This window comes from Arvicola amphibius, chromosome 1 (genome assembly GCF_903992535.2).
Source record: "Arvicola amphibius chromosome 1, mArvAmp1.2, whole genome shotgun sequence".
Taxonomy (NCBI): Eukaryota; Metazoa; Chordata; class Mammalia; order Rodentia; family Cricetidae; genus Arvicola; species Arvicola amphibius.
The window spans coordinates 129,247,948-129,264,355 of NC_052047.1; the positions used below are offsets into that span (position 1 = coordinate 129,247,948).

Below are 16,408 nucleotides of genomic sequence, written 5' to 3' on the forward strand. Positions count from 1 at the left end.
CTCGAGACGGCTGCTGATTGGTTGGCGATGGTGCAGGTGGTGGGCGCGCGGGAGACTAGGCGGCTTCTCTTCCCCCACTTCAACGATTCCACCCCCCACTTCCCTCTGCCAGCAGCCGTTATTCCGCGCGCACGCGCACACAACACCGACGTCGTCCAGAGCAGAGTGGGGAGCGCGCCCAGGGAGTTACAGTGGGGCGGGGCTAAGCTAGAAGCGCGTGCCCGCCTAACGGTCGTTGTTCTTAGGCTTTCGCTTCAGCTTTTTGATTCATCTAGGCCACCGTCCCCTTCCAATTCCAGTGGTTTATTTACAATCTTGGACTAGTTCGGGATTTCCCAAAGATGGCGCCCAGATAAGTATCCCCGCAGAACGTGATCCTGATCCCAAGGCCAATTGCGGCCCCTCCCCAGCCCTGCCATCCCTAAAAACCAGGCTCAAGCATGGAATAAAAACTGTATTTACAATAAAAACATCATTATACAAGGGTTTTAAAAGGAAAAGAGAGTGTGAAGAGCTGGTAGTCAGGAGGGATCACAGTTCTGGCCGGCAGCCAAGCCCAAGAGGTTCGCCTGTAAGGAAGCAGAAATGTGTCAGTGTAGCAGCTGGGCTAGGGTGGGGTGGGGCGGGGCAGGGCAGGGCACAGCCTGCAGGCTGGTAGAGAAACGGCAGAGATGCTCTTACCTTCAAGAAAGACTCCACCTGCTTTCCAGAGATGCCTTCTACCTGTTCCAAGTCCTCCACCTAGTGGGACAGCGTCAGTAGGAAGGAGGTGGACAGAGAGCCGGGGCACCCCTCTCCACCTGCCTTCCTAGGTTGTTACCTTGCTGAAGGGGCCATGGAGCTCCCTCCAGCCCATGATAAGTTGGGCCTTCTTCTGGCCAATGAGATGCAGGCTGCGCAGATCCCGAACTGAGCCTTCATTCAGCAGATCCAATAATTTTTTGCGCCCAAGTGCCAGTAACTCTGGGCTAATCTGTAGCTCCCAGCAGTCCTCAGCCTTTTCAACAGGCTTGGACGCAATTGATGGTTCCAGCTATGAGGTAGCAGAAATGACAGCAAAGGTCTGTGGATGACTGTGAACACCTACCTAATCACCTTCCCCCCACTCCGTACTAATTTTGCAGGACTGGTGTAATTCTCAGTTGCTGTGAAGATCCGATGACTATGAACGCACACATCAAGTAACTCAGAGGAGCCCACAGTTCAGTGGTGGAGCACAGGGAGTGCCTATCGTGTTTGAATGTCCAGTACAGGAGAAAAAAAATATCCCCAGCTTGTCAGTTTTGGGGCAGTTCAACTAGTGTTCATTTTGTGTGAAGACCATTCCGCTTGAGAGCTTTTTTTAATTTTAGGCCTTTCACATTCTTTTTTTTTGTTGTTGTTGTTAAATTTATTTATTATTACAGTGTTCTGCCTGCATGCAGGCCTACACCCCAGAAGAGGGCACCAGATCTCATTATAGATGGTAGTGAGCCACCATGTGGTTGCTGGGAATTGAACTCAGGACCTCTGGAAGAACAATCAGTGCTCTTAACTGCTGAGCCATCTCTCCAGCCCCCGATTGAGAGATTCTTAAATGCCTGTCATTTTCCCTAAATTTCTTACAGTTTAGAGAGGGTGGGAGCTAGGCTACACACTAGATCCAATCAGTAGCAAGTCCAAGTGCAAGGGGCATCAAAAAAAGGAAACTCACAAATGGTGGATACCCACTCTGAGATACACCACATTTCATCCAATGTCTTTTTAAGGCATTACTTTAAAAGGGTTCCCAAGTGGAAACGCGGGGTGGGGCTCACCTTTCTTTTTTGGCCTCTCTTCAGAATATGGATCTTTGACTCTGCCTGTTTCTGAACTGAAAGCAGAATTAGGAACTGGTCAGGACACAGGCAACCTTCCCTTCCTACCTCCCATTTCTCCAACCTCGAGACTTTGTTGTTTCCAAGTGAACTTTGTTTTTTGAGACAGGGTCTCACTCTATAACCAAGGCTAACCTGGGATTTAGAGCAACCATTCTGCCTCACCCTTCTGAGTGCTGGGATCACAGGTGTGTGCCACCATATTCAGCCAAGACCCTGCTGTCTTTAATTGGCATGACAAGCACCCAGGGCTTCTTCAGACCCAGTAGGAGGGCGTGAGTGACAAGAGGATAGCTGCTCTTTACTTCTGAGGTGGCTGGGTCAGCCCAGACCCTGGGACTAAACTTACCCAGTTGCAGGGGCATCACCACAGCCTTTCTCAGGGGCTTCGCCACTGTGTCTGTACAAGAGGGAAGGGGCTGGAGAACTGTCGGAGTGTTCTCTTTATCCTTTGGATCCTGCGCTTCCTGGGCTAGCACCTTAGCCTCTAGTTCCTTTTGCTTCATCTTAAGCCTCTGTTGGGAAGATCATGGGAATATGTGACTCAGCTCCAGTCCCAAAGCAGTCGATTAGGAAGGTGAGCAGGCAGAGCTCTGAGGTCCAAGAGGATAGATGTAGGACCAGTAGGAGAATCAATGAGGAGACAGAGTTCAAAATAACTAAGGGTATTCTAATATGATTAGGGGGCTACTTAGAGAATAAGTCTTCAAGCAAGGAAGTCTTGTGAAATGGAGGGGTTTTTTTTGTTTGTTTATTTCTGAGACAATGTCTCACTTAATGTAGCCATGGCAGGCCTGGAAATTGGTATGTAGATCAGGCCAACCTCAAACTCACAAAGAGCCGCCTGCCTCTAGGCAGATTATATATTTTTATATGTGTGGGTATTTTGCCTGCACATATATTTTTTGTGCACTATATGTATGCCAGGTGCCCTTGTGGGTCAGTAGACAGGGTTGGATCCCTTGGAACTAGAGTTATAGACAGTCGGGAGCTGTCATGTGATTGCTAGAAAGCGAGCCAGTCTTTTTTTGTTGTTTGTTTTTCTTGTTTTTCAAGACTGTTTTTCTATAGCTTTGGAGTCTGTCCTGAACTCACTTTGTGGACCATGCTGGCCTTGAACTCAGAGATCTGCCTTCCTCTGCTTCCCAAGTGCTGGGATTAAAGTAAGTATGTGTATGTACTTGTGTCTGTGTATGTGCCCAAAGACGTCAGAGAGATGTAGGCTCTCTGAAGCTGGAAGTTCTAGGCAGTTGTGAGCTGCCTGACATGGATGTTAGGTATCGAACTCTGGTTCTCTGCAAGAACAATGTGCTCTTAACTGCTGAGCTATTTCTGAGTAATGCATTTCTAAGTTGGGCTTCCCTCTTATCTGATCTCAATTGTTTCTTTTCTTTTTCTGAGACAGGGTTTCTCCGTAGCTTTGGAGCCTGTCCTGGAACTAGCTCTTGTAGACCAGGCTGATCTCGAACTCACAAAGATCCGCCTGTCTCTGCCTCCCAAGTGCTGGGATTAAAGGCGTGCGCCACCACCGCCCGGCCTCTCAATTATTTCTTAACTTAGTTTTGAACCCTAGCACCCACATGGCAGCTCATAACTGTCTCTTAACTTCAGACCCAGGGTATCCAGCACCCTGTTCTGGCCTCCTATGAACATACATACATGTAGTTCATAGTCATATGTCAGCATAAAAACCCATATACATAAATAAGTCTTATGAAAACATGTCCTTCCCTGCTTCTCAAAGCTGATTAGAATACTAGGTCAACTTCCCGAACAGTTACCTCAATTTCCAAGTTCTTCTCTTCCACTGTCTTAATGAGCGCCATCCGCTCTCGCTTTGGAGTGTTCAGCAGAGGTGTCCCGTGGCTCCCCTGGGAGCCCAGCAAACGATCCAAGCTCAGGAGGCTCTCCAACGTGGCTGGGTCCATACTGCGTAGCTTCCCTAAGATGCTGAGTAGGAAAAAGGGCTGCTCACTCCTACCTCCTCTCTCATCACCTCCAGTAGAGCAGGACTACCTTTGTCACACCTTAACTTGGTGTCATCTGTTTGGGAACAGTTAACTAGCCTCTGAGTATAGTGTCTTTATGAGGTAAAGTAAACTCTCAGGGATACCAGAATATTAGGTTAAAGGCAGCTAATAAGCACTGGATGCCACACATTAGGGACCTAGCATTCTGCTCTGTCTAGGAAGCACTTGTGTGTGATAAAAAAAAAAGCTAGGGAGCTAACTCAGCAATTACAATACTTGCCATGCAAGCAAGGGGCCTGAAGTTGGATCCATAGAGTCCAAAATAAATGCCAAGTGCAGACTTGGGATGCCCCAAGCGCAAGCAGGCTAGGGATACTTGTCACAACAGGGAGTTCTCAAAGAATAAGGTACAAGAATGATTGAAGAAGATTCTCAGCATCGACCTCCAGCCTCCACGTGTATACACACATACATGAATGCCACAAACATGTATACATGAAGAAGAACTGAAGAGTAAGAGCTGAGCGATTAGCCATTTGGAAGCAAGTGGGGGAAGCTCCACAGAAGAGGTCCTCATTAGCAGGTATATGACAACTACTAGAGACTTAGCATAAGAAGCCTTTGTCCATGGGCTGCATACACGAGTCTTGTTCCAGCAGTCCTGGCTAACTGAGCACAGTAACTTCTAGCCATCTTTGTTCTGTCTGAAATCTTCACCCTCACCCCTGGTGAAAACTGTCTTTCCCATAATGCCTAGTTAGATTATCTGTGCTACACCGAACTAGCTCCTTAAAGACACGGGATGGGTCACGTCCTGTTCTTTACGCACAAGTCGCAGAAGAACAGCAGCAGAAAGTGTAGGGTAAATACACAAGTAATTTTTCCTCCCAAGTTTCACAGAACAAGCCACTCTTTTTTTTTTTTTTTTAAGAGACAGGGTTCCTCTGCATAGCTTTGGCTATCCTAGAACTTGGTCTGTAGACCAGGCTGGCCTAGAGATCTGTTTGCCTCTGCCCACTGATTGCTGGAATTAAAGATATGGGATTAACTGCCTGGTGCCATTCTTTTCTGCATTATCTACCTGGCTTTTTTTTTTTTTTTTTTTTTATAAACTTAGGTTCCCCATTTCCTAAAAGAGAATCCTCAAGGTCAGGGTCTAAGTTTGATGTGCCCCATTTCAGAGCTCGCTCTTATCCAGAGTGACAATTTGGCCCTTTGGCGAGTTTAGGTCTTAGAGTGAATTCACTGGGGAAAAGGTTCAAGGATTTGACAGGCTAAACCTCCTGTTAGCCTACAGCTATTAGAGATGTAGCAGGGAAGACCTGACTCTCACCTCAGTTTCTCGGAGGCAGGGGCTGGAGCTGCTATAGACGCAGGGCTCCCAGCTGATTCTTCTTCAGGGCCTTTGACTTTCTTTGCCTCTGAAGGGCCTGGCAGTTCTTTCTGAGACGGCTTAACAGGTGCCAAAGCTGAGAAGATTGGAGGGATAGTAAGGAGAGTCAGAATGGTCCCCCAGTGCTGGTGCTCAGCAGTTTGGGCAAACTCCAATTGTCCTACCATGAGACTGTAGACTCTCGTTGGTGAAAGGCCGGTTAATCACTTCCTTGGACCTAGCGGTGAAGTTTAACGCTGAGATTGTATCCTGGTAAAAACGTCTTTCAGGAGCAATGTTGGCAATGATGATGCTATGAGCTGAGCCGCCCAGAGAGTCCTACGGGGTAAGAATTGGAGTATGGTTCAGACTCCCAGCCTTCTTATTCCTTGACGACAGTTCCCACTACCCTAACCAGCAGGCCTAAGCCGCCTTCTTTAGTCCCCTTTGGCCCAATATGGGTAGACATGACCTGCAATAAGCGAGTGAGCTTGCTGTCCCGGTATGGTATACGAGGGAGACCCTGACTTAATGCATCCACCACTTTGCCTAGTACAAAGAGGGAGGAATTGATGGCTCCACTCTCTTTTAGCCGAATGCCCTGGTTGCCTGTGCGACGGTTGTCCTCTGAACCAGCCAAATCAATAAGGTAGAGTTTGCCTTCCCGCTGGCGAAATGGAGCCAAACGTTCACGCTGATCCACCTAGGGCAAGAGCAAGGGGCCCAGACTGAGCTTAGGCTTCAGGGGCTTCCCAGGGCAGGCCCTTCTTCCCGGCAGTGGCCTTACCTTGACCAGGAGTACCGCATGACTGCGGGAAGAGCGCTGGTTGAGCCGGGTGGCTCCCACAGAGCGGTTTCTACTGGCTGGCAGGAAGTGCTGCTCGAAGTCAGAGAAGCTAGCGATTGGCTTCTGTGTGAGGCCGGGAATCAGGATGTTCCCTCGACAGTCCTCTCGGATCACTAGGTCTCCTGATGCAGGATCCAGGAGGTCTAATACCTATTTGAGCAGTGATAGTAAGGCCATTTCTCCATGAGGAGGGTGCTTGCTTCACAGGGATTAGGGTTCTTGTCTCTACTGGACTGTCAGAGCTCTTCCATCTGATAGCCCATTCCACCTTGCCAGGTCTCACTACATATACCTCCTTAATCTAGAGCGGAGCGTCATGCTCTAGAAGGCCTCACCTTCTCCTGGTAGATCTCTAAATAGGACATAGTGACGGAAAGGTCCCATGGCCGGCCCTCTGCACTTTCTTCCCTTGTGAGCTGCAGGAGGTCCATAAGAGCCCTGGGAATTACTCCAGGTTGTTCTGGGCTGCCCAGCATTGTGTGTGTCTTCCCTAGGGAATGAGCAGAGGAAGCTGTGAGGTTTTCCTCTCAGTTTCCCTGGCTCCTTCTCATGTATAGTTCTCTTTTGGCTTCTCACCTGCCCCAGTAGGCCCATAGGCAAGCACACTGGCATTCTGCCCTTCTAGCAAGTGCCTTAGGATGGGCTGTACTGAGCCGACATAGATGTCCTGCTGAGTGCTCTTCTCCCCATAGAAGGCATCGAACCTGTAGGCAGAAAAAGGAGGGCATTAATAGGGTGTTAGGTTGACATTCTAAACCTAGATGATGCCGGCTTTAAAGGCTTGGCTTTATTTCTTGAACAAAGACCTTGAAAGTGTCCCTGGAAAATCTACTATATTCCAGTCACTGTGCTGATAATAGGAAACAGAAATTAATTTCACATTGCAATCAGATATCCATACTTTGCAACGATTCAGGAGACGAAGATAAGAACACACTAGAAGGAATAAATGATTCTGCTGAAGCAAGGAAGCGCTGCCAAACAGAAGAATCCAGAAACAAGACATGGTGCTTTGTGCAGCAATTTCCATTTTGAAGGGAAGCCTAAGCTCAGGAAGTCCCAAGAATGACCAGGTAAACGAGGCACCTCCCTCCCCAAGCATATAAAGCAGTAAGGGCTGCTGAGAGTCACTCTCAGACTAGCAGAGCAGCTTGAAGAGGCTCACTGCCTGCATGCAGGCTGTGCAGTGATCTCCAGAGCCCTAGCTTGTGTGAGCTGTCAGCTGTCCTGGGCTGAGCTTTGGTGATGCAGATATCTTTGAGTCACTTCTGCTCCTGTAGTAACTTACTTATTCCTGTAAGTAAACCCAATACAATGCACTGGCTCACCGAGCTGGACGTTGGTGGTGTCCTTACTTTGGTCTGCGGTTGCTTCCCACTCTGGGGTGAGTAGACATTTGTTTATATATCCCCAGTAATAGTCACACTACATGGTGTGAAACGGCCTCTCAACCCTTTTCTTAGGTTGCACTTTAACAGGGCAGATAAAAGGCCAGTCTAGATTCAAACACAGCTCGTTCATTACACTGTGGCAAGAGAAGGCTGGAAAGGAAGGAAAAGAAGGAAGGAAGGAAGCCAAGCTATTAAGGACCTACAAATGGAGCAAACTAACCTTCTATAAAGAACCAGACAACAAATATTTTAGGTTTCGTGACCACGTGGACCTTTCAAAACCACCTAACTCTAAGGCTAGTCACACAGCTCTATTGTGTAATAAACGATAAACTTTATTTATAGAAAAGTCTGAGCACCGGGCACACCACCTTAACTCCCAGCACAAGAAAACTGGGAGGTCAAGGCCAGTCTGTGGTTTGTCTTTGGTTTTTCTGTAACAAGGTTTCTCTGTGTAACAGTTCTAGCTGTCCTAGAACTCACTCTGTAGACTAGACTGGCCCCAAACTGAGAGATCACCTGCCTCTGCCTCCCGAGTATTGGGATTAAAGGTGTGCGCCACTACCACCCTGCTCAGCCTGTGTTTTATGAGACCTTGTTTAAAACAAACAAACAAACAAAAAGTAAAACAACCAAACTGAAGACTCCTGACTGAACTTGACCCGTGGGCTGTGGTTTGCCACCCTCTAGGCCAGACTACAGGCCAACTTTAAACTTTAACATCACATAGACTCCCTTAAGGAGTTGCTCTCTTGTGTGCCATTCTCAAATCTGCACGGTCTTCTCTGGATTGGCTACCATGTCTGTTTTCCTTTCTATGTATTTTCTAGAACCTGTTTGGGGCTACACTGCTCCTTCCTCCCTTTTCCCCAAGACTGACATCCAGTTCAACCTCTGGTCTTTGTCTTCAGTATTCACCTGTATACCATGAGCACCTAAATCATCAAATGAAGGTTTGGGGAACAAAGATTGGCCTAGCAAAGAGTAGGATCCTGAGAGAAAGATCTCAGGAACTAGGAAAGTGATAAAGTCAGCAGGCCTAGATAGAGGAGTAGCTTGAACCTTACTGATATTTGAGTGTCTCCTGGTATTTCCTCCAGTTAGCCACCTCAAGAGAGCAGCTGTCTATGCCTCGTACACAGGAGGGTTCGCTTGCTTTTGTTGCTTCATCCATAAATGGCCGCAGTCGTACAGCCACCCTTACTCGAGCTGGAGGTGGGCGCCGGCTAGCCCCTACCTTGCTTAGGCGACCAGCTCCTGCAAGAGACCAGTTTTCGGTGTTAAATTTTGGTGGAAACACAGAGAAATGGGAGCCAACTTTGCCGGGAGGCCCAGGGATGCCTCTTAAGGGGAAGCGAAACATAAGACAGATACAAGCAGGTGAACTGTTTCGAATTCAGGCCTCTGCCCTTTATCTGACAAACGCTATATCCTATGCATCCGACGTATGACAGCTTGAAAGCAGAGAACACAGGTGAAAATGTACAGAAGTGCAGGTGACACCACCTCTATCCCAGCACTCGGGAGGCCAGTCTGGGCCACAGAGAAGTTCCAGGACAGCCAGGGCTACACAGAGAAATCCTGTCTTCAAAAACATAAACAAAACAAAACAAAAAACCTACTCATTGGGGTTGTTGTAATAATAAATGTAATTCATATAAAAGTGCTTATCTTCTGGTAATTGATTTAAAAAGAAATCCAGTTTTATTTATTTGGTGGGTTGTTTTGAATTAACGATTTATTTATTTTATGAGTATTTTGACTGTGTGGATGTATGTGCACGATATATGTGCCAACAGGTGGTTTATAAGCCACCATCTCCACATGAAAGCTGGGCATTGAACCCAGGTCCTCTATAAGAACAGCAAGTGGGACTGGAGAGTCAATTCAGCAGTTAAGAGCACTTACTGATCGCATAGAGGTCCCTGGGTTCTATCCCCAGCACCTATGTGGCAGCTCACAACTGTCTATTAAGTCCAGTTCCAGGAGAATTTGATGCCCTCTTTTGACCCCACAAACAAGAGGCACTCCCATGATGCACATACATACATGCAGGTAGACACACTCATGCACATAGAAATAACAAAATAAGTAAATCTAAAACAGCCAGGTGGTGGTGGCACACACCTTTAATCCCCAGTACTTGGGAGGCAGAGGCAGGTAGATCTTAGTGAGTTCAAGACCAGTCTGGTCTCCAAATCCACTTCTAGGACAGGAGGGGCTATACAGAGAACCCCTGTCTAGAAAAACAAAGCAAAACTAACTAACTAAATAAATCTTTTTAAAAAAAGTAAGAACAGCAAGAGCTCGACCCTGAAGTGAGCTCTCTAGCCCCTTGTTTTTGAGATAGGGACTCACTATGTAGCCCAGGTAGCTTAGAATTTGCACCATCTGGCCTCAGTATTCAAGTGCTGGTATTACAGGCACATGGTATTAGATCCAGGCTAGTAAGTGCTTTGTTTTATTGACAGCCCCTACTTCCCACTTAAAGGCACAGAATGAAGGATTTAGGCCAGGGATTGTCAACCTGTGAGCCTCGCCCCTTTGGGATCAAAGGACTTTTTTATGGCAGTCTCTAAAAACCCATCGGGAAAGATAGATATTAACGTCATTATTCATAACAGTAGCAAAATCACAGTTATAAAGTAGAAATGAAACAACTTTATGGTTTGGGTCACCACAACATGAAGAACTGTATTAAAGGGTCCCAGCATTAGGAAGGTGGAGAAGCACAGTTTAGGCAGTTTGCCCCTCCTTTAACTGCTTGTTAATGCCAAAGCTTCAAATGAGGTCTAATTCTGAAGTCCACACACAAATTACCAGACCCCTTCTGTGTATACCTATGACATTTGGAGTTCTCTCGGTGATGGGTTACAGAGTGGCACTGAAGCCAAATAGCCCCTTTCTCCCCAGCTTGCTTTTGGTCATGGAGCTTCATCACAGCAATGCTAACTCTAGACAACCCCATATGTGCCTGGTGCCTGTGGAAGCCAGGAGAGGGGATCAGACCGTCTGAACTGGAGTTACAGATGGTTGTGAGCTCCCATTGGGTGCTGCGGACCCAACCAGGACCCTCTGAAGGGCATACAACTTTCTTAGCTGCTAAGCCACCTCCCTAGCCTCTGCTCTATCTTTTTAAATATTTATTTTTGTTTTGTGAGAGTGGCTGCCTTGAGCTCCCAATCCTCCTGCCTCGGTCCCTGAATATTAGGGTTACACCAGCGGTGGGCTTTAACTCATCTTCGAGTGTGCAGACCCACACGTATCTGTGGAAATGCACGTAGACATAGAGGCCAAAGGTCAACCTCTGGTGTTCCCCAAGGCGGGATGAAACTCAGGTCCTGTGAGAAGGACTTTGCCCAACCAAGCTATCTTCCCAGGCCATGCCTCTCTTTTAAGAGGAGAAAAATGAATCAAAGAACATTTTGGCCTTCCTTATGTCTAAATAACATTTTTGGTCCTTTTCGAGGTGAGTAAATCCTGCCCAAACTTTGAAACCTGCTTTGACCACCATTTTCATATTTCTGTTTATATGCATGAGAGTTTGGCTTGCTTGTATGTATTTCTACCGTGTACATGCCTGATGCCCTAGAATCCCCCGGAACTGGAGTTACTGAGAGGTGGGAACTACCATGAGGTGCTGGGAACTGAACCCAGATCCTCCGGAAGAACAAGTCCAGCCCTAACTATCATTGTTTCTTTTTGTTGTTGTTTTTGTTTTTTGTTTTTTGGTTTTTTTTTTGTTTTGTTTTGTTTTTCGAGACAGGGTTTCCCTGTAGTTTCTAGAGCCTGTCCTGGAACTAGCTCTTGTAGACCAGGCTGGCCTCGAACTCAGAGATCCGCCTGCCTCTGCCTCCCGAGTGCTGGGATTAAAGGCGTGCGCCAGCGCCACCACCGCCCGGCTGTTGTTTTTGTTTTTTAAAACAAGGTTTCATCTTAGTAAGTCTGCCTGTCCTGGAACTCACTTTGTGGACCAGGTTGTCCTTGAACTTAGAGACCTGACAGACGGCCTGTACCTCCTGAGAGCTGGGATAAAGATGTGGACCGCCACTGCCCCATGGAAGTATCATTTCTTTTAATAAAAAGCCTTCTCAAACTGGGTGGTGGTGACGCATGCCTTTAATCCCAGCACTCAAGAGGCAGAGGCTGGCAGATCTCTGTGAGTTTGAGGTCAGTTTGGTCTACAGAACAAATTCCAAGACAGCTCCAAAGTTACACAGAGAAACCCTATCTCAACAAACAAAACAAAGCTAAACTAAAAAAAAAGCCTTCTCAAAATACCAAAGGGTTTGTTTCAGCTTCTACAGGTTTGTGCCTATCTTCCATTGTTCTCATCGTATTACATTAGTTTATGAGACTGCTTGAAAATGATTGTAGCCACCTCTAGGAAAGGAGCAGCTTACATTCAAACACTTCAAAGTTTACTATGTATCAGACACAGGGGGTCTCAGCCTGTATTTGGGCATAATCGTCAAGGGAAGTGCATTGCCGGAGTGTGAATTTGGACCACCATGCCACCCCCCAGTACTGGCTAATTGTGTTACCTTGGACTGAACAAGCTACTTAGCTCATTATGCCTGTTTTCTCTTGTCCAAGTACAGGAGGCTGGTGAGCCTTATAGGTTATGAGTGTCTACTGCTCTTCCAGAGAATCCGGGTTTGTTCTCAGCACACATCAGGCTGCTCACAACACCTGTAACTCCAGCCCTAGAGTGGACCCAACTCCCTCTTCTGGCCTCTGCGGGCATCCACACACAGGTGGCGCACACAAGATAAAAATAAACCTTTTTCTTGAAAGCAGTTACCATCTCGGATCTCTGTACAAACATTAAACGATTCATTATTCATTATAAATGCTTGCAGCTGTGCCTGGGGCGTGGCGTTCTCCATCTGTCTGCTTCCCCCGAAGGCTGAACAAACAGCAATTACAGACCAGAATTCGGTCTAAAGAAAGGAAAGACAGGCATATCCAAATCCACGTAGAAACGATTCTGAAATTGCTGACAGCCTTTCCAAAATGAAAATAGCATCCAATTCCACGGCTAGAGGGAAAGATCAAGTCTTTGATTTCTCTTTGCCGGAACTCACAGCGATGCCGAGCAGAGCCTTCAGGCGGCCCGGCGAATGCCCTGAGATCTCTGGGCAGCCAGACACCAGGTCTCTTCACTGCTCAGTGCTCACAGATGGGGCGGCTGCCCGGCTTTACAGACGACGCAAACGGCAGCACACAGTGTGCAGACGCTAGACGGGCACCGGAGCCCGGGCACCGGGTGTCAACCCGGCTTAAGACGCGGAGTGGAGAGCAGGGGCTTGCGGCCTCCACCCCCGCACTTCCGCCCCGCGCCCCGGCCCTCCGGATTCTTCGCGACAACCGCTACTCCGTAAGCTGCAAACAGCGACGCCTCGCCCTCCCGGCCCGCGCACCTGAAGTGGCCGCCGCCATCTCCCGCCGCCTCGGCCTCGCCTTAGCCCCAGCGTCCATACGCCTCCCTTCTTCGGGACCCGCTTGTCTCTTTTGAATTGCCCGGGTCCCGCCCCTCTCTCAGATTCGACCAGTCACGACTTCTCACTACCGGAAGCCTCTGTTATAACGTACTACAATTCCGCCTTCTCTGGCTCACTTCCGGTCCCGAAAGCAGCGCTTCCCAGGGATAGGTCCTGCCGTCTGTCACTAAGTGGTGCGCGCCGGAGGGTGCTGCACCTTCTGGATTTTGGATTTCCAGGCACGGAATTGGCAAAGTGCAAACCTTTCCTTCTCCGCTACGAATCTGAAAGCCTTTGATTGCTTTTATCTTAACGTTCTCGGCGCTGAATATACAATTTTTTGCCTTTTGGAACGGACGTGATCTCTATAGAGCCCTGGCTGTCCCGGAATGACAGGGCAAAGGTTTCTCTGTGGTAACCTGAAACTGACATGCTCATCCCTTTTCTACTGTGGGAAATTACCCAACCCTGTTCTAGAAATTTGGGGTTGAAACGCGCCAGCTAACTGCATGCTTTTGGCTTCAGTTAAACTGCTTGTTTTACTTTTCCTGCAACTGCCAACCGGGATGTCGTTGGCAAATTGGGGTAGCTGAGCCTTACCGTAGCCTCTGAACTCCTATTGGGAAAATTCTCAGGGGCTATCCTTGGAAAGAGTAAGTACAGGCATAATTTTGTCCTATTTTTTTAAAATATCATGTAAAGAAAAGCCTCTAGCACTTCTCTTTCTTGTTCTCCCATTTTCCAGATTAATGTTCAAGAGCAGCAGATATAGCAAGGCATGGTGGCACACCCCTTTTAATTCCAGCACTCCAGAGGCAGAGACAGGCAGATCTCTGTGAGTCCAGCCTGGTCTACATAGTGCGTTCCAGGACAGCCAGAGCTATGTAGAGAGAGCATGTCTCAAATTTAAAAAAAAAAATATTTAAAAAATCCAGAAGTGGCCGGGCGGTGGTGGCGCACGCCTTTAATCCCAGCACTCGGGAGGCAGAAGCAGGCGGATCTCTGTGAGTTCGAGACCAGCCTGGTCTACAAGAGCTAGTTCCAGGACAGGCTCTAAAGCCACAGAGAAACCCTGTCTCGAAAAACCAAAAAAAAAAAAAAAAAAAAATCCAGAAGTAAGATTCACACAATTCTATTAGAATTAAGATGTGAACAAACACTGTCTCAGTCATACCCTTTTATTAAGCTATTTGCACATTTGCATGGGGCTTGGTGATGAGGGAGTTCTCACACCCACCACAGAACCCCGCCAGAGAGAAAGGTGGGCTTCAGCAAGTGCTGCACTGGCTAGGGTAGACATCCCAGTGTAGGCTGATGGCATCAAGGGCAGCGCCAGATCGGCCACTAATGAAGCGGAGGACGGTGTTGGGGTGCAAGGGAACAGCGTTGAAACTTGTGCCTGAGTCTTTTCCAAAAGGCAGGTAGCGGCCTTTGTCTGTCACGAAGATCAGCTGCTTCACGTAATATTTGTATTTGCCAGACACCTGGATCACGGATTCCCCGGGGTGCAGAAAGATCTCCTCCATGTCTCCCAGTTTGCCACCCACATATTCACTCCACACTGTGCCATAGCGCACTTGGATACTGGGGGCAGGGGTGAGAAGGAAGAAAGAACACATTGGTTATCACAATCAAGACTGGGATGGATTGTGAGGTAGCTCAGCTGGTAAAGGCACCCGCTGCCAAGCCTAACAGCCTAAGTTCAACCCCTAGGTTCACATAGTGGAGAGAGAGAACCCATTCCCAGAAGATTCCCTCTGGCTTCCACATGTACAAGGGGACACTTGAACAATTCCACACATGCACACAAACACAAATGTATTATATATTTTATATATATATATCATTTACATATTTAATATATTATATATAATATCATTTATATAGAGAGATCAAATCTTCTTAGTCTATATGCTGTATCTTGAACTGGTGACATGTTCTACAAGACACAAAGACTGTGTGAGCCCTAGGAGATCATGCAGAGACTCTCAACTGATATTGCTAGCAAATCGGCTCGTGGAACTAAGGTAAGTATCTCAGAGTCAGTCAGTCAGTGAGTCTGAGCTCACCCCCAACACACACTTTAAAGAAGCCTGAGGAATTCAAACACTGGAAAGTGTCCCAGGAGAGACAGAGAAGAGGCGAATCAGCACCGCGTCACAGTTCAGAACTTGGACTAAAAGGAAATGCATTTGGCTCTGCAGGTGATGGAAAGTTCCAGCTAGAGGAAGGAATGGCACTATCCCAGGACAGACAACAAGCAAAGATTAAGGTTGCCCAAAAGAAACATTGGAAAGAGGTTTAGATTTCAGGTTTAGATCCAGCCCAAGTAATGTGAGGCCCCCTAAGAGTCCGGGGTTGTGACTTGCCAAGATCATGTGCACTAGGGGACTAAATAGCACATTCCGGACTCGGACTCGGGGTACACACCACTTCACTGTGACTTACCCATCTAAACAGGTGTGATCCAGAGTGAACGAGACTTCCCCAACCTAGTAAGGTCCTAGTAAAGTCCCACAACACAGAAACATGAAGACGCTCACCCAGTGATGTAAAGTGAGTTGGCTCGGACACGGATGGCGGTGATGGGGCCGTCCAGCTGGTTGCCAGAATGGGAGAACCGCTTTCCTCCTTTGCCTCCATATTCCCCACTGTAGGAGGAGGACCTGGACTGAACTAGAGGAGAAAGAAAGGCTTGGAAGGACAAATACTCTGGGAGCTACCCTCATTTTCTCTGCCACCCCAAACCAGTGTCTGACAGCCCTGATGAGTGGCAGCTCGCAGGCTGCCTTCCCACGGTCCCATGGCCAGTTCTGTGGCATTTCACTTACTGGCATTGCCGGAGGCCGAGGCACAAAGAAGGGCTAAGAGAATGATGGCCAACATTCTGAGGCTGCAGTGGGAAGAAGGGGGAAAGGAGGGCTCATTCCTTTCTTTCCAACCTCATTTGCCCAGGCATCCCTGGCCTGGAATACAGACCCGTGTTGTTCTGATGCTTCATCTCAGATCTAGCCCCAAGCCTAGAGAAAACTGCCTGTGTACAGTCCTATTCCTTCCAGATCTTTTCTAGGCCCCTAATCGCTCTGGTTCTCCCTGTTCTGACGGTAAGATCCTAACTTTCCCGAAATCAGATGGTTTATGATCTGTCTGAGGCACAGTTAAATCTCGAGTGTCACCCTACTCCTAAATGAAGGCAAAGAACATTTGTGAGGGCCTCTGTGTCCCCTCCGGAGTGAAGGAGGCAGGAGAAGACGGTGCACCAACACCGGCGTCCAAGGAGCCCTCCCTGGTGCAGCCAAGAGGCTGAGAGGCTTTAGGAGGAGCTTGCACGAGCTCAGACAACAGGTCCATGTTTCACAACTGTCTCCCCCAGCTAAATCTGCTCTTATCCACCACCACCCCTTAGCCAAAACCAGACATCCTTGCACCCCAAAAATAGCTCACATCCAGGAACTGCTGCCCAGGTCTCCCCTGCTACAATCCAGGCAT

At 47.9% G+C, this 16,408-nt stretch overlaps 2 protein-coding genes across 4 annotated transcripts; both read right to left on the bottom strand.

The window, feature by feature from the left end:
• Positions 1–441: 441 nt before the first annotated feature.
• On the bottom strand, positions 442–13,008 carry Kif22 (kinesin family member 22). Of its 3 annotated transcripts, none has more exons than XM_038332339.1 (14): positions 12,860–13,008; positions 8,504–8,693; positions 6,622–6,749; positions 6,381–6,535; positions 5,986–6,195; positions 5,671–5,901; positions 5,384–5,537; positions 5,160–5,295; positions 3,638–3,806; positions 2,206–2,371; positions 1,797–1,852; positions 821–1,033; positions 682–741; positions 442–569 (listed from the first exon to the last, which is right to left on the bottom strand). In XM_038332339.1, exons 1-14 carry the CDS (start codon positions 12,915–12,917, stop codon positions 522–524), a joined length of 1,974 nt encoding a protein of 657 aa, XP_038188267.1. In that variant the 5' UTR covers positions 12,918–13,008; the 3' UTR covers positions 442–521. The 3 variants fall into 3 exon arrangements, with proteins under 3 accessions (XP_038188267.1, XP_038188276.1, XP_038188260.1); XM_038332348.1 differs by lacking the exon at positions 12,860–13,008 and adding an exon at positions 12,524–12,539; XM_038332332.1 differs by lacking the exon at positions 12,860–13,008 and adding an exon at positions 12,241–12,340.
• Positions 13,009–14,187: 1,179 nt separating this feature from the next.
• Zg16 (zymogen granule protein 16) lies at positions 14,188–15,805 on the bottom strand. The gene is made up of 3 exons (XM_038317747.1): positions 15,751–15,805; positions 15,463–15,595; positions 14,188–14,503 (listed from the first exon to the last, which is right to left on the bottom strand). The coding sequence occupies exons 1-3, from the start codon at positions 15,803–15,805 to the stop codon at positions 14,188–14,190; spliced, it is 504 nt and encodes a 167-aa protein (XP_038173675.1).
• Between the last annotated feature and the right edge of the window lie 603 nt (positions 15,806–16,408).